Raw genomic sequence first — 22,522 nt, forward strand, 5'->3', positions numbered from 1 at the left:
ATTATAAAATGCTTAATACAAAATGTTCAATGTAAAGTAATGAGGGAAAGGAGAAGCAGGGCTTTTTTTCAGGGGGAACGCGGGGGAACGGAGTTCCGGAACCTCTTGAAAACGGTCACATGGCTGGTGGCCCCGCCCCCTGATCTCCAGACAGAGGGGAGTTGAGATTGCCCTCCACGCTGCTCAGCGGTGCGGAGGACAATCTCAACTCCCCTCTGTCTGGAGATCAGGGGGCGGGACCACCAGCCATGTGACCATTTTCTCCGAGGGCAACCCACTGAGTTCCACCACCTCTTTCCCCAGAAAAAAAGCCCTGAGGAGAAGTATTATGCAGTTTAAGTACTTTGTTATATAGGCTGTCTTGGTTAATTTTTGTATTGTTTACTGTTTATTGCTGTTTTTCACTTTTATGTCTATTTTTCCCTTTTAATAAAATATATAGAAACTGGGGGGGGACCCAATTTCTCTGACCAGTTTCTCCCTTTGTGATTTTATAAATCTCTTTCATGACCCCATATAGGCCGCTGTAACAGAAACCAAAAAAGCTGCTAACTGTTCAGACTTTCCTTGTGAAATTGCAGTTGTCTGAAGTATGGGACGTGTAAATGTCATATCAGACAGCTCTTGTGAAGACACATTTCTCCCTCCTTGACTTTAGAGTTGTGTTAGACCTAGGGTTGCCTGCTTCAGGTAGGGAAATTCCTGGAGATTTTGGGGTTGGAGCTCAGTCCAAACTGCAGAAAACAATCATATATGCAGGGCTTTTTTTCAGCTGGAACGCGGTGGAACGGAGTTCCGGCAACTCTTGAAAATGGTCACATGGCCGGTGGCCCCGCCCCCTGATCTCCAGACAGAGAGGAGTTTAGATCGCCCTCCTAGAGGGGAGTTTCGATTGCCAGCGGTGCAGAGGGCGATCTAAACTCCCCTCTGTCGGGAGATCGGGGCAGGGCCACCAGCCATGTGACCATTTTCATCGAGGGCAATTTAAACTTTAAAAAACTCCCCCCTTGTTCCAGCTGACCCAAAGTGACGTCATTGTGCGGTCTGGAGTTCCAGCGCTGAGTTCCACCACCTCTTTTCCCAGAAAAAAAGCCCTGCATATATGTCAATGAAAGAAATATGGGAGGCTTTCCCAAGGATGTTTTTTACGTAGTAGAAATTACAATTGTTAAAGCAGTGTCATTATGTAAAACTTACTTCAACTGTGAAATAAGCAAATGTCGTTTTCAGGACGGAAATAACATTTACACAATGCTTTAAAAATGAGATGAAGTGAGCATATAATAAGTTTTTTTTGGAAAAAGATCAGCACTGTGCAGTCCTATACCAACTTGCTCCAGTCTATGCCGATTGATGAGACTGGAATAACTAAGCACAGTATTGCACTGTAAAAATCTCGGGTATTTGGGTGTCTTTTAGAGCCTTACGTTTATTTAAGCAGCTGTTAAATGAAGTTCCCTAGAAAATTCATAATGGTTATGTGAAACTTTCATGTGTGAACTGGTCCTCAGATGCATCTTCTGGATTATTAGAACAAGGCATCCAAGCAGGAATGGCTCCACAAAGTCTAGCATTGGGAAAGCCTTGCGGCCCCTTAAAATTTAACAAATCTTTTGCAACATAAGCTTCCAAGAGCCAGAACTCATAGCCCGATGCCTAAAGTGATACACTCATTTTGGCAAATATATAAATAGATAAATCGGCACAGACCCGAGGCTACAGTCGAAGGAGAGGGGCAGGAGCAGAAAAAGGCCCCTCATTCCAAGGCATTATATTGTTGCAGAGTTCAGAAAGAAGCAAGCTGCAGTCAAAAAGAATAAAGGATCCAGAACAAAATTCATGTCCCATACTAGCTTAAAGTTTTAATGTGCTACTGGGTTTGATTTTTTTTTTGTTCTGCTGCTTCCGACCAAAAAGGCTGCCTTCCTGGTTCCTCTCAGAGTGGGTGTGGACCATTCCCAAAGGTCGATGAATTAGCAAAGTGGGAGGAACATGAATAACACAAGGACTTGGCAGGGAGACTTAATTGTTGGCATTCATAGACAGGTTTGACTGGGGCTCAAAATAGAGACAGGGAGTGACCGGCTTTCTGCATTATTGAATTGCCTTTGCCAGTTCAGCAGCAGCTGGGAATGGTCCGTACCCATCCTGAGGGGATTGCTTATTCTTGTTGAGTGGGCCTGAAGAGTTTCCTTCTACACAAGATAGCACAATCAAAGTCTGGGAATGCTGGGCCTCCTGGCCTCTCTTTGGAATATCTACCCCCACATACATGTTCTTTCTCTCTCCCAAGGCCATATTATTCTTAAGGCTGACTAGGCCGAAGCCTAGGGGCCCCAAGGGACTAGCGGCCTGTCAATTTTTTTTGCTGAGGCACACCCCCACATAAATTTCAATTAATTGATTCTCTTATATGACCTCTATTAATAAGATAATTAACTGTTTCCTTATTGAAGTGAAACAAATTGTCTCTTATATTAAAACAATTATTCATAAATTATATATTTTTAATTAATAAAAATTGTATTCACTTCAAAATAGGGTTCCCATCCCCCTGCTCGGGGCGGGGGATCTCCCAATCGCACCCTCCCTCCCCCGCACCCACTTACCTGGCCGGCGGGGGGCACGCTCCCTGGGGCGCCCCCTCCCCGGGTGGCGCAGCGCAACCCTGGGTGCGGGACGCGCTCCCACACCGTGAGAGCAGGCAGTGGCAGAGAGAAAGCAGGCGGCGGTTGCAAGAGCACGCCGCTCTCACTGCAGCCGCTGCAGCCGCCCGCTTTCTTGCCACGGCCACTGCCGGCGCTCTGCAGCCGGCGCCAGCAGGGTCAAGGGGCGTGGCAGTGGCGGCAGCAAGAGAGCGAGCTGCGGTGGCCACAGCCTGCTCTCTCTCTCGCCGCCACCGCACCCTTTTGTCTCTGCTGGCACGAGCAGCACAGGGGCAGCAGCGGCTGCGGTGCATGCAAGAGCTCTCTTGCTGCCGCCGCTGCCCCTGTGCTGCCCGCGGCAGCAGAGACAAGGGGTGCGGCGGCAGCAGCAAGAGAGACAGAGAGTGTTGCCCGTGCTCTCTGCCCTTCCTCCCTGCGTGATGACATCAAAAGTGACATCATCACGCACACCGGGAGCGTGTGCACGCGCGCTTTGCGCTCACGGGCACAACAAAAACAGCCCCCAATGAGGTAGGAGCTAGCATCCCTGTCTCCCGCTGGGAGACTTGAGGGACCTGGCAACCCTACTTCAAAATACTACAGTATTGAACAATTATACCTCCAAAATGTGCTTTCCTGAAGAGTTCTACTCGCACAATAAAAATATTTCAAAAATTGTGAATAGAAATCTTCAGGAGACCCTCAAAATGGATATATGGCTATGTACTGCAGTCTAGTACCTACTGTACCAAGGTCAGGCTGTCAGCTGCAGTGGGGTGAAAGTCTGAAGTGTCAGAGGGGCCCCGAAATACACGAAAGCCTAAGGGCCCAGCCATTGCTTAATACGGCCCTGCCATCTCCTTTCTTCTGCTCGTAGCTCTTGTAGCATATGCCCCTCTGGCTTTGCTGCCTTATCAATCGGCCACCTTCCCCCACAGATTTGTTGATACTGGAGGGTTGTGCAATATGTGTGCTGCTGTTTAAATGAATTTTATACTGTTTTATAGTTTATGCTACCCTGTTGATTTTATATCTTTTTGTTGTAATCTGCTCCGAGCCTGCTTGTGGGGCAAGCGAAATATAAGTATAATAAACTAGCAACGAAGCCCGTTATGTGAAAAAATACAATGGGCTCTAGAAAAATGTTGTTGGTCATTTTTTTTATTTTTCTTGAAACAACAATCAGTCATCAATGTTTAAAGAATTCTTTGTATACAATGTTTTTTGTAAAGATTTTGTCAGAATTGGGAAATAACTTGCCATGCTCTGGTCCATGGGCAATTTGAACTTTCACATCATCAAAGCATTGTACTCTTGACCAGGGCTTTTTTTCTGGGAAAAGGGGTGGTAGAACTCAGTGGGTTGCCCTCAGGGAAAATGGTCACATGGCTGGTGGCCCCGCCCCCTGATCTCCAGGCAGAGGGGAGTTGAGATCGCCCTCCGTGCCGCTCAGCGGCGCAGAGGGCAATCTAAGCTCCCCTCTGTCTGGAGATCAGGGGGCAGGGCCACCAGCCATGTGACCATTTTCAAGAGGTTCCGGAACTCCGTTCCACTGCGTTCCAGCTGAAAAAAAGCCCTGCTCTTGACAATGCAACATAAAGTTGTCCATGGCTAAAGACTGGTTTAGGATGGTAGACACACCCTAAGAAAGACTACTCAAATGTAAGGCCTGTGCTATTCAGTAGGGCTTACTCTGAGGAAACTGCCTTCAAGATTGCAGCCAGGCTTCTTTAGGGAGGGGAGAATAAGCTCCACAGGATCCAGTGGGGACCCCTCCCAGGCAAGCACGGACAGGCATCCAACATCACCAGGGCTTCCGCCTTATCGTCAGTGACCCTCAGGTGAGGTGCAGGGAGGACTGTTTAGGCTGTCGATTCGGCAGGGCCCCTCCCTGCAATGCACCTGTGTGAAGATTAATTTGTACTCTGCTGTTTTTCCCCTCAGCGCCTGGGGGCCGCCGTGATGTGCCCACTTGCCACTGTGAGGGGGCCCCCAGCAAATCAATGGCTTGAGCACTCCTCCCAGTGGCAAGCAGGCACTTCTCAGCAGCTTGGAGGCCAGAGCGAGAGGTACTGAGGGGAAGCGGGGGGAGGAGTGTTTAGGCCATCGATTCAGCGCGCCCCCTCCCTGCGGCAAGTGGGTGCATTGTAGCAGCCTCGAGGCCAGAGAAAAAGGAAGGAAAAGTGGGGCCGTTTCCAGACGGCTTACCTTCTGCCGCTCCATGCCGCAAACGTCGCGGCTCGTGACGGAGAAAACGCGAAATAGCACGTTTTCTCGCGCAAATTTTGCGCAACATCGCACAAAACTCGTGCGAGAAAACGCAATGTTTCGCATTCACCCCAGCACGAGCCGCGACGTTTGCAGCATGGAGCAGCAGAAGGTAAGCCATCTGGAAACGGCCCAGGGTAGAAAAGAGATGTATTTTCCCATGTTGCCATTCCTGTCAAGTTTTCGCTCATACTGCTTAGTGGCTTGCATTGCTCCTAAGTAGACCTATGGACCTGTATATTGGAACGAAGTGATTTCTGAATAAAAATCCATTTGACTAAGTACTGGTGTCTTAATGCAAATGGGCCAGAGATCTGTCTTCAGTATCCTGTCATCCATAGCATGAGATTTTGACAGGAATCAGTTCATTCAAAAGTCATTTGAACAAGGAATTAGCTCCGCCTATCATCCTCAAAGCGACGGACAATCCTAACGCACAAATCAGGTGCTTGGACAGTTCTTAAGATGCTACATTAACTACCAACAAGAGGATTGGTTGGACTTGCTTGATTTCGATGAATATGCGTAAAACAACTCCGTACATTCCTCAACAGGAGCTACACCATTTAAAATAGTACATAGATATGAAGGAAACGCTATGCCTTTCGCTACAGCCCCTGAATCCTCACAGGGAGGAGACCTGGAGGAATGGTGGACTAAGTTAACTTCCCAGTGAGGAATCATTCAAAAAACCTTGGACAAAGCCAAAGAGGATTACATAAAGTTTGCTGAAAGAAACCGCTCAGAGGAGTGGGAACTGAAGCCAGGAGATTTTGTATACATCTCCACCAAGAACATAAGAGGGGAACAGCCTATTAAAAAACTAGGATGGAAATACGTAGGTCCTTTCCCTGAAAAGAAAGTAATAAATAATGTGACTATAAAAAGTGAACTTCCAAAGAACTTAGAACAAATCCATCCTGTGTTCCACTTCAGTCTTTTAAAGAGGGCTCCCCCATGAGATCAGTGGCATCCTGAGAAGGGACCCCCTCATCCCATGTTAGTAGATGGACATGTTCATTATGAAGTGGAAGAAATCCTTGACTCCAAGATTAAGCACAACAAACTATTTTACCTGGTCAGGTAGAAGGACTTTGATGATTCATACAAAGAATGGGTAGAGAAATCCCATATGAATGCACCTAGACTAATTTCTGGTTTCCATAGACGCTGTCCTGACAAACCTGGCCCTTAGGGAGAAGGGTCATCTTTAGGGAGGCAGAATGTCATGTATATCATGTACCCATTCATCCATGCCAATTTTAATTCTAATTCTGAGGCTTAGTCCAGTTATTGTAAACATGATCCTGATGTAACTCAGTTTCCTTTTACTAGTGTTCTAACTGTTTCTCAGGCATTCCCAGGTGGTTATCTGTCGGGCTCCAATGTTTTATGACCTTGTGTTCCCTCTCAGACTATCGTCTTTCGTCCTAGCAATGTGTCGTGATAGCCCAAATATGTAAAATGTTCTTACAAAGAAAGAGCGGCAAAAGATTGTTTGGAATTGGGAGGGGAAGGAAAAGCAGGGTAGAAAAGATGTATTTTCCCATGTTGTCATTCCTGTCAAGTTTTGGCTCATGCTGCTTAGTGGCTTGCATTGCTCCTAAGTAGACCTATGGACCTGTATATTGGAACGAACTGATTTCTGAATAAAAATCCGTTTGACTAAGTACTGGTGTATGGGCCAGAGATCTTTCTGCAGTATCCTGTCATCCATAGCCTGACACAGAGTGTGCCTGTGCGATGATAAGAAGTGAGTTGTCGCTAATATGGCTTGCCTTTTATATAGAATGATAAATAAATAAAAGTAAAATTGTATGCTCTATCAGATGAATGTAATGCTTTCTGTGGAAAAAGTGTGGCTCCCAACCCACAAAAGCTTTTGCTGCGATGAATGCAACAGCAACACAGGTGTTCTTGTTTTGGCTGAAGCAGACGAAGCAGACAAACATGGCAACCTCTGTGGATCTGATCACTAAAGTAACAGGGGATCAAAAGTCTAACGCAAATCTTATTTTTCGCTACGTGAAACTGGGTCTCTGGTTTTGTCATATATAACAATTTTTTTCCTTATGGGTCAGTACCTTGTTTTCTTCCAGGTGTTTTCCCTTTCTTCTCCCCATATAATTTGCTTTATTCTGCCTACCTCATCTTCCCGCTCTTTTACAAAATTTATTTACACAAGTGCAATAAATCTTCAAAGTCCAGAAAATGAACTAACAACCCAAATCTGGATCAACACAAATGTTTCTTGTGTATGCTGTATGAAATGAGCTCCAGTGGAGGGCGCTCCGACACAAGCAAAGGTAAGCAGAGGCAGTTGCTGTGAGAAATCCATCTGGTAGCATTTCTCAAGCTGCGGGTGGTTGAATTACACATTTTTAAAAAAACAACACAATGACTATCAGAGGCACACTTCAGTTGTTATACGTGGAGAACGTTTATTTTTGAACGACCTGGGGGTTTGGGGGGAGGTTTGCAAGGAGTCATTCTGAACATGTCTTCATTGGGAAAAGGCAAGCTGGAGCAGTGACTCATTCAAAGATGCAACAGGCGGCCTTCTCTGATGGTATCTCTGCACCTGGCGTTTGAATGCATTTACAAATAATTCAGAGACGGGTTACCTGACCCCAACAGATTGAAAGGCCAGAGCATGGAGAGATTCAGAGATGGAGCAGGCAGTCTCCTCTGCAGGGAGGTTATTACTGAAATATTTTTTAGTCCACATTGCTGCATAAGTGCCCTGTAGAACAGCCAACATATAGTTATATTTTTTTAATATTGTATTGTGTAATTGTATCATATCTAATAAAAACACATTTAAAATCTTAGCTCCGTTGAAAGGAAAGGTCAAAAAAAAAATCCAATCATATATAAAATGGCACAAGCCAACAGATGCACAACATCAGGTCCAAAACCTAACTAAGCCAGGCGACTGAAAGAAAGAAAGACTTTTACCACCTTTCCAAAAACTGTGAAAAACATTGTTAGTCGTGTCTCTGCATGAGGGGTGTGTTGAGGCCTCCAGCCTCCCCTACCTTGGGAGGTGGGTTTATTAGGCTCCAAAAGATGTAAATTAATTAACTGCACCTGATCTGGAGGCAGTGCGTAGCCTATAGAGATCACCTCCAGCGGAGTCTGAGCAGAGGACCAGACAGTAAATCATGCAGGGATACTGTAGGCAACCTCCTATGTGGGGATCTGGAGGCCTTTCGTCATTTAGTGAATGTGTTAATTGCAGGACCCTAGCAGTTGCGTGAGACCAAACATTTGAGAATTCACAGACCGCTGGTATTTTTTTTTTTAAGGAACATCTAAACATGTGCAACCTGAATGTAGCAAAGGGCCGGGATTAGTTCTGGCTCCCTGTTATGAACACCTGGGATGTCAATTTAATTAGGTTAATTAAAATTCTGGCAGCCCTTTATGTACTCCACTCAGTCTCTGGAGTAAAAAGCTGAAGAATGTGGTATTTGGGATGGGAAAGGTGGAGTTTCCAAAAGAACACTTCTTCCATGGTGGGAGAGGAAATGTGGAATTGTTGCCATTGGTTTGTGCCAAGGTAGAGGTTAAATATGGTCGAAATGAAAGCCAAGAAGGGGGCTATGAGCTTCTTTAGCACTCTTTTCCATTGCCTGTGGGGCTCCTTGTAAGAATTTGATTGAAGTTCTCCTTGAATTGTTGCTATATGCCAATAAAGGCTGACTTGACTTGACTTGATAAAAGTTCTCTCCCCCTCCCCTTTTGACAGATCCCAACAAGCTATTCCCACCTGGCTTTGGCTCCCATATGTCCTTGCTTGGGAGAAAGGGTTGGATCTCCTCTACTGCTGCAAATATCATCCCTGTAGGGAGCATTGCAACATTGCTGTGACTTTTGACCTCTTATATGCAGTTTACCCCCCAGCTTGGAGTAGAAATCAAATGTCACATATTGGGAGCTGACCTAGCATAGTGGCCAAGCTCCGATCGGAGAGGTTGCTGCTTCAGAACTCAACATGGACATGATGTTCAGCTCAATGGCTATCAGACTGGAAGAGGCCCAAAGCTTCTTTTTCCTGAAAAGTTTCTTACGTTTTTCAAATTGCTGTGCAACAATGAAAGTCTAAGCCCTGTTCCGGCATTGTCCAGGGAGGCAGGAGGTCGCCCTTTATCATTGCTGAAGAAGCCTTAAAGGTCTCATTCAAAGGTCCCCCTCCTTTTTCGAGCCTATGGACACCTTTGGAATTCTGATACAGGATGGTGGTGGTTAGGTTGCTAGAGGACCCCACGCAAACACTGGACATGCGAGGGGAGAGCCCCTGGTATGCAGAGCAGGCACATGCATGCTCCTAGGGCTGGCACGATGATACCACTTCTGGAATTGAATTCATTGTGCTGGCAGCCAGCCTCCCTCTTTGGACAGGGCTGCTTAAGACAAAAGGGTTGCTTTTGGAGTGGGAAAAGGAGGAGCAATTAGGGCAGGGCTTTTTTTCAGCTGGAACACTGTGGAACGGAGTTCCGGCACCTCTTGAAAATGGTCACATGGCCGGTGCGCCCCCCCCCTGATCGCCAGACAGGGGAGTTTAGATTGTCCTCCGTGCTGGCGCAGAGGGCAATCTAAACTCCCCTGTCTGGAGATCAGGGGGTGGGGCCACCGGCCATGTGACCATTTTCGTTGACAATGGTTTAAACTTTAAAAAACTCCCCCCTTGTTCCAGCTGACCCAAAGTGACGTCATTGTGAGGTCCTGAGTTCCACCACCTCTTCCCAGAAAAAAAGCCCTGAATTAGGGTAATAGCAAAGTGTTTGAAATCTGCAGAATTATCACTACATTATTGGTACTCTGAGCTTTGGCAAATAGCTACGGCAGAAAAATTGACATATCAGCTTAGAGTAGTTAAAGGTAATGACATGGCATGATTTTATTTCATATGTGAATCAAAAAGGTATCCAACATCAATATCTATCTGAACCCTTCCTCAAATTATGGAAAAGGAATTAGATAAGGAGTACATGAAGAAATACCTTAGGGGGAAAAATCCCCTGTGCCATTAATGATCTTACAAGAAAAAATTGAAAATGTGTTAAATATTAAGCCCTCTGTCAACAACTTGAGTCAACATTGTCTATTTTGGTTTCTTTCTATGTGTTTTCTTCTTCTTTTTGTAATCTTGTTATGTCTGTATTTCAGATGGTGGCTGTTTCTTTTTTTGTTTGAAAAGTTAATTTTGAAAAATTTTAAAGGAAAAGGAGCAATGACCGCCATCACCCTCCTCACCCTCCTGTCTTGTGGCCCACAGAAAAGGAGGCACCACCACTTCCCTCAGCCGCCCCTTGCTCAGTTGTTGTTGTGAGGCTGCCTCCCCTTCCTCTCGCTCTTCCTTCCTTTCCTCCCGCCAGCAAAGGATGAGGCAAGCTGGTGAGGGATGACTGGAGGCAGCGACCCTGAGGACACAGCGCTAATGAGGACGACTGGCCGAAAAGCGGTGGTATTGCAGCCGCGGATGGCTACGTTGTCTTTCTTAGGATTGCCTTGTATCCAGTATTTTCAGTCTATTTCCCCTGGACTGTCCAAGAAAATACCGAGGTGGTGCCACAGCTTTCTGTTTGCGTAGTTTCCTGATATCTGTAATCCTAGGCCTATTGCATTGTTACTGGATATCTTGTGCCATCTGATTGAAATTGTTTTCTGCAGGCAGGGCTTTTTTTCAGGGGGAACGCGGGGGAACGGAGTTCCGGAACCTCTTGAAAACGGTCACATGGCTGATGGCCCCGCCCCCTGATCTCCAGACAGAGGGGAGTTGAGATTGCCCTCCGCGGAGGGCAATCAAAACTCCCTTCTGTCTGGAGATCAGGGGGCGGGGCCACCAGCCATGTGACCCTATTCTCCGAGGGCAACCCACTGAGTTCCACCACCTCTTTTCCCAGAAAAAAAGCCCTATCTGCAGGGTTTTTCTGGGAAAAGAGGTGGTGGAACTCAGTGGGTTGCCAGCACACGGGGCAACTCCCAGCAGGAGGTGGTGTCCCTGGTACCACATGTGCATGCACACTCCTGGGACCGTGCAATGACATCACTTCTGGGAAGTGACATCATCACGCAGGGCGCAGCCATGTCCTGGAGCGCTCCCGGAAAGGGCGGGGGGAGTTTAAATCGCCTTGCACGCCGCTTGTAATTTAAACTCTCCCCTTGCTCCAGCTGACTGGCGCCAGTCAGCTGGAGCAAGTGAGGGGAGTTTTTAAATCTAAACTCCCCTCTGTCTGGAGATCAGGGGGCGGGGCCACCGGCCATGTGACCATTTTCACCGAGGGCAATTTAAACTTTAAAACATTTTAAAAAATGGGGCAGGTGAGCACCCTGGATACTCTTTCTATACAGCAACTGCTTGCTCAAGAAGGCACTGGGAACAAATTATGGTGGAATTTGGCTGGTGGGGGAGTTACGTTGCTGACCATTATGATATAGCCACTGTTTCTCTCCATCCTTAAGTCGTAGTTTCATCCTTAAGTCTTATTCTTAAGCCCTAGTTGCCAACACATTTTTAACAGGGATTAGTTTGTTATTAAAACCAAATGCTTTATGTTGCTGCCTTTGAAGAGATGCCACAAGAGACACTGTCCTCCATGACTGTTAGCAACATCAAACCATTCATAAGCCACCTGTTAAAACAGTGATGTATGCTTCTTTACTATATTTCTGTTCTGCTTTCCCTTACTGTTCAAAGTGATTTACAATAAAACAAGTAAATGAAAGTTGGCCAGAAACCCTGGCACGTTAAAAACATTAAAGCAATTAAAGACTGTTAGACCCCATCAGGAAAAGGCCTGAACATGTTAACTAGTCCTGCAAAGCTACTAAAAAGAGCCAGCGGAGTGAAGTGGTTACATTAGACTATGATCTGGGAAACCCAGATAAGAATCCTGCTATGAAGTTTGCAATATGACCTTGGTCCAGTCACATACACTCAGCCTGACCTACCTTACTGGATTGTTGTGAGGATAAAATGGAGACGGGAAAAGGCAGGGTGTAAATTAAATAAATAAATAAAACAGCAGAAAGAAAGAGGTACATCCACCAACTTCCTTTAATTCCCCAGTGCCTCAAGGAATGCCTTTGCTAAGATCTTTAATCCCTACAATAAAATTAATTAAAGGCATTGTTAATCCCTACAATATACACTTTTGGGAAAGGAGGGCATCCGCTATTTGTTCCCCTTCCCAGTGAATCCGGAGTCAGCGTCTAGGCAAAGTTGCCAGCTTCCAAACTGGCCCCAGCTGCCGCACTTTGAACAGGAGCCTCAGTGACAAGCGGATGATAAATGTTCAGCTCCAAGTATCATTTTTCAGGCCCTGAGAGAAGTTTGCGACAGGAGCTCTTCCTCCCCAGCGCCATCCCATACATATAATTTCCTGAGCAGTGAGAGATAAATTTCTTAAACATCAAAAATGGATGAAAGCTTGTGTAGGCTAGTTGAGATCCCTTGAAGTAAAGTGATGTATGGCCGTCACTCCCTCCTTGCCCTGCTTGTGCTGTGGCTCCATCGCAAAACTCTTGCTGATTTCACCATATCGAACCATAGTGGTTTAAGTCGCCGTTCCAGAGGACTGGTAGCATGCAGCTAATGAAACAGGCTGGAAGAAAGGATGAGATGTTATCTTTGGGAGCAGGGCAGGGAGAATGAGAGACAGAGAAAATTGTGCGTCTGTGTCCATTTGGCTGCAATGGTTGCCCTGCAGACCAGAAAATGTTCTGTTGAGTGTTTCCCATCTGTGAAATACGTGCTTCCCCTTCCATGCCGTCTTGCTTCATTTCTGCTGGATAAATCTCTGAATGTGACATGTAAGTCTGAACATGTGAACTGCAGCAAAGCTCGCCTGGTTGAGATGACACACTTTTTATTGTCGGTTGGGCATCCAGTTGGGGGTCAGGATCATGGGAAGATGATCCATTTTTTGATTTATATACTGCCCTTCGGGACAACTTCATGCCACACTCAGAGGGGTTTACAAAGTGTGTTATTATTTGCGTTGGCATGGTATCGTGCAGATATATTTCGTGGCAGCAGGAAGCTGTAAGCACGTGGAAAAGCTGCACACTTTAACGCAGTTTCTGTGGACTTTGCCCCCAAGGGCCTGGCTCTGCAGCTCAAATGGGCATCATTTCTACTCCGGGCCTTACTCGGGTCATTTCTGAACACGTTTTGTCATTTCATCCGTACATGTTGGGCTCTGCCTCAAAGCTCTCAGGCTCCAACTCCTCATTCTTGAGGTTTGGGCGACTGGGAATACAGCAACTCTGTCACTACATTCAGTGAATGCAATTTGGTGGCTATTTCTGTGCTATTTGACTCCCCCTTTTCTGCCTTGCCGCAACTACTTGCATAGCCTGTATTGTATTGCAACCCCAGCAGATCTTTGTCTTATAAGTGTACAAGGGAGATCCTCAGGTGAGTCATGGAAACTACCTGCTGGGTTTTAAGCCCCTTAAGATCTGCCTGTAAAACAAAACAAAAAAACCTGTGTTGTGGTTCTTGCTTCTCATTCATTCATTCATTCATTCATTCATTCATTCATTCATTCATTCATTCATTCTATGGCCCGCCCTTCCCACAAGCGGGCTCAGGGCAGGTTACAACAGTGACATAATACAAAGATAAAATATTTAAATACATTAAAATAGATTTAAATCAGAGTAATTGATCTGTGCAATCAAACCCCAGATACCAGCCTCCTCCACTCTTCCCTACATAGCATAAACAAGGGGGGGAGAGGAGTTGCCAGCCCCAAGTTAGGAAGTTCCTAGAGGTTTGGGGGGTAAAGTCTGGAGAAAGCAGGGTTTGGGGAGGGAAAGAACCTCAGCATGGTATAATTCCATACAGTCAACCCTCCAAAGCAGCCATTTTCTCCAGGTGATCTCTGTGGCCTGGGGATCAATTGTAATTCCAGATCTCCAGCTACCACCTGGAGACTGGCAACCCTAAACTAGTGCTGTCCCTGTGACTTTGCATATGAGGGGGCAGGTGATTATGTACCCCCCCCCCGCAGAAGACTGGTTGGGAGGCATTCCCAGAAAACCTCAGGCTGACCTCAGCCGTATGCCTGGTGGAACATCTCTGGCTTGCAGGCCCGCCAAAAGACATAAGGTCTTGGCGGGCCCAGGTGTCCTCCGACAGAGAGTTCCACCATGTTGGGGCCAGGACTGAAAAGGCCCTGGCCCTGGCCCTGGCCCTGGCCCTGGCCGAGGCCAGCCGCACCTCCCTGGGGCCAGGGACCACGAGTAGGTGTTTTCCTGCTGATCTGAGAGTGGAACCACAAGTGACAAAAGGCACAGATTGGACACTTGTCTGCTTCCCTCAAGTTTTGATGGGAAATGTAGGCAGCTTGGCGGAATGTTGGACAAGTGACAGTTGAAAAGTCCATTGGACAGCAGTCAGAGAGCCAAGCTGCAAGACCAGGATGCCTACATTTCCCATCAAAACTTGAGGGAAGCAGACAAGTGTCCAATCTGTGCCTTTTGTCACTTGTGGTTCTTCTCTGTTCTCTGAGGTACATATGGGGAGAGACACGCTTTGCATACATGCTGAGACCAGCAACAAGCGAAGTCGCTCAGTGGCAAAGATTCTTCTGTGGCTTTGACCCTTGGCTTGTCCCTCACCATGGTCCATCTTCTGGTTCTCAGCTTGTATTTCCTGTCTGGCTCTCTTGCCATGAAATCCTAAGCAGAGTTACGCCCTATAATTCCACTGAAGTCAATAGCCTTAGAAGAGTATCTCTGTGCTCAGGGCTGTACTGTTGGTCTGCTGCCCACACTCCTAGCTAGCCTTGGTATCAATGAGATCATAACTCTGCCTCCTGCTGATGCCATGTGATTTCTTAACACATGCTCACAGCTCTGGAGGGGTCCCATGTCTGGAAAGGTTAAACACCCATGAGTTAGAGGATTCTGACCTTTTAGAAACCGGGCTATCCTGTTTCCATCTGGACTGGCGAGGCAGAAGGTAGTTAGGATTTGAACTGGGAATTCTCAGCTTTTTAACCAGGCCTCTTAGCTACTGTTCTACATCATCCTGGAAAATTAGTCCTACGGCAGTTACGGAGAGAACTCTCCATCCCTTGTCCTCCCACCCACCCCTTTTTAATGCTTCTGTTTTAATCAAAGACAATCCATTATATTTCCCTCTCTGTGAATGTTTCAAAACCATTGTAAGTTATATGTACCTTGAAACATTCTGAATGAAAGAAGGGGAAGTGGGGAATCGAGAAAAAGTAATATCCTTGGTTTAGTAAAGTTTATCCAATGTATATAATTGTCAGCAATGAGGGAAATTCTAGTTTCTGTCTTCTAGAAATCCCCAACTGATTTTTCCAAGGATGCAATACAGAAATCCAGGTATCCCTTCCTCATAAATATTTCTAAAATGTGGCTTTTGGTACACTTGAAATAAATGGGCATTTATTGTTGCCTGAAGTCTATTAAATTTTGACCGAAAAGTTTGTCAGTATTTTTAAATATACTTTGATATGAATAATCCTGCAATAGCAGACCTTTTAAATATTTTCACCAGTAAAATGCCCAATACTGAAAGAAGTACAATGTAGTTGGATGAAGAATCCCATGTTTGTGTCTGGGGACTGAGGTTCAGCCCCTGGACTTACCAGGAGGAGGGGACAGGAAGTAGCTGGGAGACAGCTACCCAGCCGCCCCAACAGTCACCCAGGTCCTGAACAGGCCAGCAATAGGGGGGGGGAAGCACCCAAGTCGCAGAGGGTCAGATGGGGCAGGTGAAAGCCAGCTAGCCCCACCCTCTGGTGGGAGGCTAAGAGCCCAGGCAGGGAGAGTGAGAACAGCCAGGAGGGGACCAGACCAGAGGAAGAAGGCACAGGAAGCAGGGACAGCCAGCCAGCCAGCAACCTTACCGGCCGGGGAGGAAAGGCAGCAAGGGAAGCACAGGGCCAGATCCCCAACCTGTAAGCAGGCTAGAAGGGAGTAGCAAGGACCAGGTGAGGCTGGGAGCAAGGCAACCGCAGATGGAGCTGCCTGGGGCAATCAGCAAAAAAAGCCCGGCAGCCAGCAAAGGAGGCACAGGTGTGGCTGGCCAGAGCAGCCAGCAGAACAATCCTAGGTGTGGCTGCCGAGGACAGCCTGGGCCGGAGCTAGAGTGCTGGGGACGTGGCAGGCAGGTGGAGCCAGGAATGGGTGAAGGGATATAAGGGAAGTCCATCCAGAGGGTGGAGTGGGTTGTGTAGGAGCGAGGAGTAAGTTAGGAGAGTGAGAGGATGGAAGGAGGAAGAGCTAGAGAGATGGAGGAGGAGGCAAGGAGGGTGGAAGCCTTCGAAGGCTGGGAGTAAGAGGAGGCTGCAGGGACTCTGACAGGTTGACCAGGCCTGTGAGTGGTAGAGAGGGATGTATACCTCCCCTCCTTCCACAGAGTTGGAACCTGTGCTGAACCTGGGAGCTGTAGTTCAGGTCCATCGGCACTCTGCGCCACCGTGCCCATGTAACCTGACAGTTACAAGGACCATGCTGTGGGTATGCATGCAAGTTTCAAACATGTAAAAATTTGGCAATTTAAGCAGGATTTGCTCACAGATTTGTTCCATTTGGTGAATAATAGTGTAGTGAGCACCTACTCGGGCAGAGGATCACAAAACTGCTACTTCCAATTTAACCACAGATTTTTTTGGCAGGGAAGAGATGAGTGAGGAGAAAATTAAGACCTCAAAACCAGTAGTGCTTTCTTCAGCTTTAATAAAACAGTGGATTAAAAACAGATAATAAACATCTATTTCAAATCTGCAAATTATTTCTTTGTTAACCTGAAATCTTGGTTTCCGAATCACAATCTGGAGGAAATTCAGTTTTGCAGATTTTTTTTTAAAAGCTTACATACATTTTCTGGAGGTTATTTTTTTTTCTCCCTTCTCTGACTAGAACTGCTGACACAAAGTCAGCTGTTCCTCAGACACCTCCTTTCCAATGTTCTGTACCAGCAGTTGTAAAAAGCATCTGACTGCACGTTCCAAATGTCCCTCATCTGCAATCTGCTCCTGGTTGGAAGCCAGCCCTGCAATTTCAATTTCTGTGCTGCTCACTGGATAGCATCAGAGAGACTAGTTCCCAGAACAACACTCTAAAGAGATTTGCTGTGACAAAATCTTTTCGTGGACTGCAGACTGCTTTGTCAGAAGCATGAAATGTTAGTCTCAGGAGGCAACTGTGTGAATAATACACTGAGGCATATCTTTGGGTCATCACCAGTTTGAAAAGAAAGGCAGGGTATAAATCATAGAATCCTAGAGTTGGAAGGCACCTGTGAGACCATCTAGTTCAACCCCCTACCCAATGCAGGAACAGTCTAAAGCTTTCCCAACATGTATTAGTCCAGCCGCTGGTTGCCAGGTTCAGGTTGGGAAATTCCTGGAGATTTGGGGAGGGGGCAGGGGAGCTTGGAGAGGGCAGAAGGACATCATCAGGGCATAATGCCATAGAGTCCACACTCCAAAGCAGGCATTTCCTCCGGGGGAACTATCTCTGGCCTGGAGATCAACTGTAATTTAGGGAGAACTCCAGCCACCACCTGGAGTCTGGCAATCCCTGCGGCTCCTTGAAGACTGCCAATGACGGGGAACCCACCACAGCCCCAGAGTCATCGAGTGTCTGGCATGATCAGAGAATGTCAGTCTGGTTTACTTAGAAGTAAACTTCTGGTTTCTGTTGAGCTTACTCATTGGTAAGGTTTCGTGGGGTTGCCTCTTTAGCGAAGTGTAATTTTTTTTACAAGCATAATTTGCTTTAAATTGGTGGTTTACGTATATCATTCGTGACGCCTTTTTCTGAGGTAAATGTTTATAATAAAAAGGGTGATGGGGGAGAGGGAGGTTCGCATCGTGCGGTTTTACATCTTCCCCTCGTGAGGGGACCTCAAATGTCCCTCAGGAGAGATCAGTCGGTGGGAGGAAAGAAACCAGGCACGCGCGCGCACGATTCCCCCTCCCGCCCCCCGTCGCGAGGGCAACTGAGGACAAGACGCTCGTGAGCGGGGAGGGCTGGAGGAGCGAGGGAGAAGAGAGTCCGGACGGGGGCGCGCGTGCGCGTTCGCTCCGCCCGCTTTCCCCTTTAGGTGAGCCGAGCGTCCTCCCCCTCTTCTGCTTTCCCGCGCGCTCCTTCCCGCGCACCAAATTAGGAGGGAGAAGACGAGAACGCCAGCTGATAAAACGACTATTACGACCACAAGAAGCCCCGCCCTTTCTCGCGCCCCGTTCGCTCATTTGTTGCCTCCGTTCCCTTCCAAGGCGCATGCTCCACCGTCAGTTCCCCCCCCCTCCCGCTCGATGTTTATGCACGCGCGCCCCTCCTCCCCGTGTAGGGGAGAGGCGCAGGCGCTTTTCTCGTCCTTTCCTGTGGCCGCGGGCTTGCGCGCGCGTGCGCGCACCCACTCTCAACGACCCGCCTTGGCCCTTTTCCCCCGCGGCTGCCTTCCTTTCTATCGCTCTGTCGCGCACGCGCTCTGCCGAGAGAAGCGAGCGCGTGAATCGCTTTGGTTGGTGTCTGCCGCCCGCGCGGCCCGTCCTTGGTGCTCGGCCTCCGCCCCTCCCTCCCTTCGACGCCGGCGGAGGCGGCCCAAGATGGCGGGTGCGGCGGCGGCGGCGCCGCTGCTGCTGACGACGGCGACGAGGAGGAGCCCGGCCCGGCGCGAGCCACAATAGAGAGGCGCGCGAGGAGAACGGGCGAGCGCGCGGCAGCGGAGTGGAGCGGAGGGCGCCCGGGTCTAGCATGGTCGGGGTCCGCCGCCGCCTCCCGCCCTCCGCCGCCCCCACCTGACCGGACCTGTCCCGTCGGCCGTCAGCATGGGCGAGAGGCTGGAGCTCCGGCTCAAGTCGCCCGTCGGAGCCGAGCCGGCCGTCTACCCCTGGCCCCTGCCCGTCTACGTGAGTGCTGAGGATAGAGAGGGCGCTTGGCTTGGGGGGGGGTCTAACCTTGTGCCTCCCCAGATCACAGGGTGGAGTCATTGGGAACGGGAGCAATTTGCCTTAAAACTATGGTGATGAAAGGAGCAATCCACCTTAAAACTATTATTATTGCTATTATTAGTATGAAGGGAGCAATCCACCTTAAAACTATTATTATTACTATTATTAGGAAGTGAGTAAGCAGTCTTGAATCTATTATTATTACTGTTATTACTATGAAGAGAGTAAATTGCCTTGAATCTACTATTATTATTACTATTATAATTATTATAAAGGGAGTAATCTGCCTTAAAACTATTATTGTTGTTATTATGAAGGGAGTAATACACCTTGAATTTATTATTATTACCATTATTATTGCTATTTTTGCTGTTATAGTTATTATGAAGGGAGTAATCTGCCTTGAATCTATCATTTTTATTATTATTGCTATTATTATTATGTGGGACAATTAGGTGACTTTGGAGCAGGTCAAGATTTGGGTCCAGTTGCCTCTTCAAAACCAACCATATTTCCACCCTGGAAAACTCGTTGGTCTTGTAGGGGCTGCTGGACCTGAATCCTGCTGTTCTACTGCAGACTAGTGCTGCTACCCAGGTGAAACTGCCTTCATTGCAGAGGGTGTATTTTGTGTGGGTGATTGGGGGTGCTAAAACAGCGCTTCCCGTTTGTGGGAGGGGGTCGTGTACAGTAGGGGGGATTGTGGGAATCAGCTCCGATGTGGCTGGGGGTTGTTAGGTGAGGGCAATTTAGTGTCAGGTAAACCGAGGTGGGGGGAGAATGATGGGAGGGGGAAAGTTGGGGCACAGAGGAAAAGATCTAGCAAAGCATAGCAGAGCTGCAAAAGGGGGGGGGATTTCCTAGGAGCAAAAAGAGAACAGGAGGCTTACTGGGTACAGAGATTAAAAAATGGAAGTATCCTGAAACTGAGGCAGGCAGCCTAGTCAAAGGGCTATGCAGTGAAGCACCTTTCCAGGAAATATTTCAAGAGGAGGAGTGGTGCACTTTGGAGAGATACAAATCTACAGATGCCAGAAAGTTGGGGTGTCCCGGATGGTACCAAACTGGGAAGGTGGGTGAGGAATAGGTATTGTGGACGGGGCTCTTTGGTGTCACGCTAGTAGGGTGACATTTGGGATTAATACAAGGAACGGGGTAAGGTGAAGTGGGGAGGATGTGAGGTTTGGTAGTGAGAAGCTGAAGTACAGGGAAATTGGGTGATGTGGGGAATGGGGAGTTATAGGAGGAACAAGCGGCGGGTGAGAATGTGCATATTTGATATACAAGTGGGGTGCAGGTTAGGGGGGCTATCATCTAGCAGTCCCGTTGAGGGAAACTCGGTGTAGGTTATGTATAAGGGGGGTTGGTTTGGTGTCAGATGAGTGGTGCATAAGGGGAATGTTTGTGGGGGAAACGGAATGGGTGAATGAGATGCACTTTGGGGAGAGATGAGAGTGGACACAGGGGCTCTGGTGAATTAGGTGTCCTCTGTGGGAAATGCCTCTATGTGAAGCTGTGGGGGGGGGGGGGAGGAAAACTGTGTGTGGATAATTGTAGTGTCATGTGAATGAGGTGGAGGTTGAATCCTCCGTACCAGTCCTTTCTAGGACAAGGACAAGTTCAGGATCGAAGGGGGAACTTCTTCTGACGGCTCTCCTTCCTCTCCTTTCTGGTTTCACATCTCAGCTGAAATGTGGAGCGGTGCCACTGAGTCTTGCAGTTGAGTCTTTCCCTTCTTGAGGATCCAACTAAAAGTTGCCCTGCTGACCTAGGCGATTCCAAATCCTGCTTTCAGCTTTCTCTGTTTAGACTACACTCTCAGTTCCTGTGTGGGTTTTCGTCCTTGCTTCCCCCACCCTCCAGTCCATCCTTCTGTGCTGTGTATACTCTGGAATCTGTAGGTTTTGACCTCTCCAAAGCCCCCCCCCTCAAATATTTCCTGGAAAGATCCTTCCCAGCATAGCCATTTTCAGTAGGCTACCTGCCTTTCTGTTTCAAAATAATTCCGTTTTCTGCATCTTCATACCCTGAAAGCCTCTATTCTCTTTTTGCTCCCCCTCTCCCCACCCCCCAGGACCTGCTATGCCTTGCTAGATCTTTCCTCTGTTGTGTGTGGTGTTGATACCTTGATCTTTTTTTGTGTGTCCGTGATGTCCTCCTGTATGGGCACATTGCTTCCCCATTGCATGCCCTCAGGTTACTGAGCCAGGTTTCTTCCTTCTTCTTTCTATGCATATTCCTGATTTGTTGAGGTCAGGTGCAGTCAGTCCCCTGAGGCCCTCCACAGTTTGATTTACTCATCAGTTTATCTAGCACCCTCTTGTCTTCTTTAGTTCCAAAACCCATTGTTAACCTGCTGAATGTAATGGTTTGTTCTCCTCCCTCTTGACCCATGTCTCAGGACACAGCTTTCTCCAGAGGGCCTCTGGTTGTCTGCGGACCTTTTTTCAGAGTCTCTCCCCCCATCATGTTTCAGAGTCCCAGAAATTCCTTACATCCCCGGCCAGCTATTTCAGAATGATCCTGCTTTTCCTGTTGTGGATGACTCATTGCTTGCAGATACTCCCTGTCCACACCCAAACAATCTTTCGTCCCCCTGCTGGTTCCACCCTCTTGACACTTCCACGCCTCATAGCACACTGCTGTCCCACAGGCAAGTTTTGCAGGTACATTTAGCCCTTTTAGAGGAAACAAATGAGCAAACCTTCATTCACTGTTTTCCAAAGCATGTGTTGCAACTGACTTACAGCAACCCAGCAAGGGGCTTTCAAGGCAAGGGAGAAGCAGAGGTGGTTTGCCAGTGCCTTCCTCTGCAGAGTCTTCTTCCTTGGTGGTCTCCCATCCAAGTACTCACCCTGCTTAGCTTCCAAGATCTGACAAGATCAGGTTGTACCATGCTGCCTTTCCTCCCACTTTTCCAAAGCACTTCAGATTTTCTTTCATCTCCTGGGCATTTCAGAGAACCCGCTGTTTTGTATGAAAAGGCTTTGTTACTGGATATGTTACAGAAATGATTTGTGTATTCAGTTCTAGGTAACACTTCTGTTTGTAAACTGATGGGGAAATGGGCAGGACTTAAAGAAAGAAATCATGGTTCTTTTTGCTTTCTCTGGCCTGGTACTCTGTTCTGGAATGGTTTCAGAGTTGCAATATGGAACTTTACGTGGTTAAAAAAGTCACTTTGGATCACTTTTCAGTTGTGATTATTGGGACAATCTGTGGTATTCCTTTGCTTGGGGAAAAATAAAATTAGGGAATTGGAACCTAAATAGGAAGACATGTTCTGTGTTCCTTTGTTAAACCAAAACATGCTGAAATTCCTTTTTAGGATGCTTAATTTTTTGCTTGCAATGGATTGTTTGTGTGATATAGGAAAACACTTTGCAAATATGGCTGCCCTTTTCTCTTTCCTCTTAGAAATTGGTGTGTTGTGATAAAATGACCTCATGAGATGAAAGTTCTTGAGGCTTAATGTACTGGAGAGAGACTCCACGTGTTTGCTGGAGCATCCATTCACTGTCTCTGCTAGGGCTGAGAATGGGGCTCAGAATTGCTTTTGGTTTTGTTTTTGGTTTTTTGCAAGAGGGGGGAGATTTTTTTAAGTTGATGTGGGGCTCTTGATTACCATTACTGCAGTAACGGAGATGATTGTGAGTTGCT

At 47.4% G+C, this 22,522-nt stretch overlaps 1 protein-coding gene across 1 annotated transcript in view; it reads left to right on the plus strand.

Moving 5' to 3' along the window:
* Nucleotides 1-18,348: 18,348 nt before the first annotated feature.
* The window catches only part of DOT1L (DOT1 like histone lysine methyltransferase), an 89,581-nt gene continuing 85,407 nt past the window's right edge, over nt 18,349-22,522 (plus strand). Inside the window, exon 1 of the mRNA XM_054979822.1 lies at nt 18,349-18,820. Within this exon, the coding sequence (XP_054835797.1) occupies nt 18,740-18,820 (81 nt within the window). The 5' untranslated portion in view covers nt 18,349-18,739. The remainder of the gene's footprint in view (nt 18,821-22,522) is intronic.

Source organism: Eublepharis macularius, chromosome 5 (genome assembly GCF_028583425.1).
Source record: "Eublepharis macularius isolate TG4126 chromosome 5, MPM_Emac_v1.0, whole genome shotgun sequence".
Classification (NCBI taxonomy): Eukaryota; Metazoa; Chordata; class Lepidosauria; order Squamata; family Eublepharidae; genus Eublepharis; species Eublepharis macularius.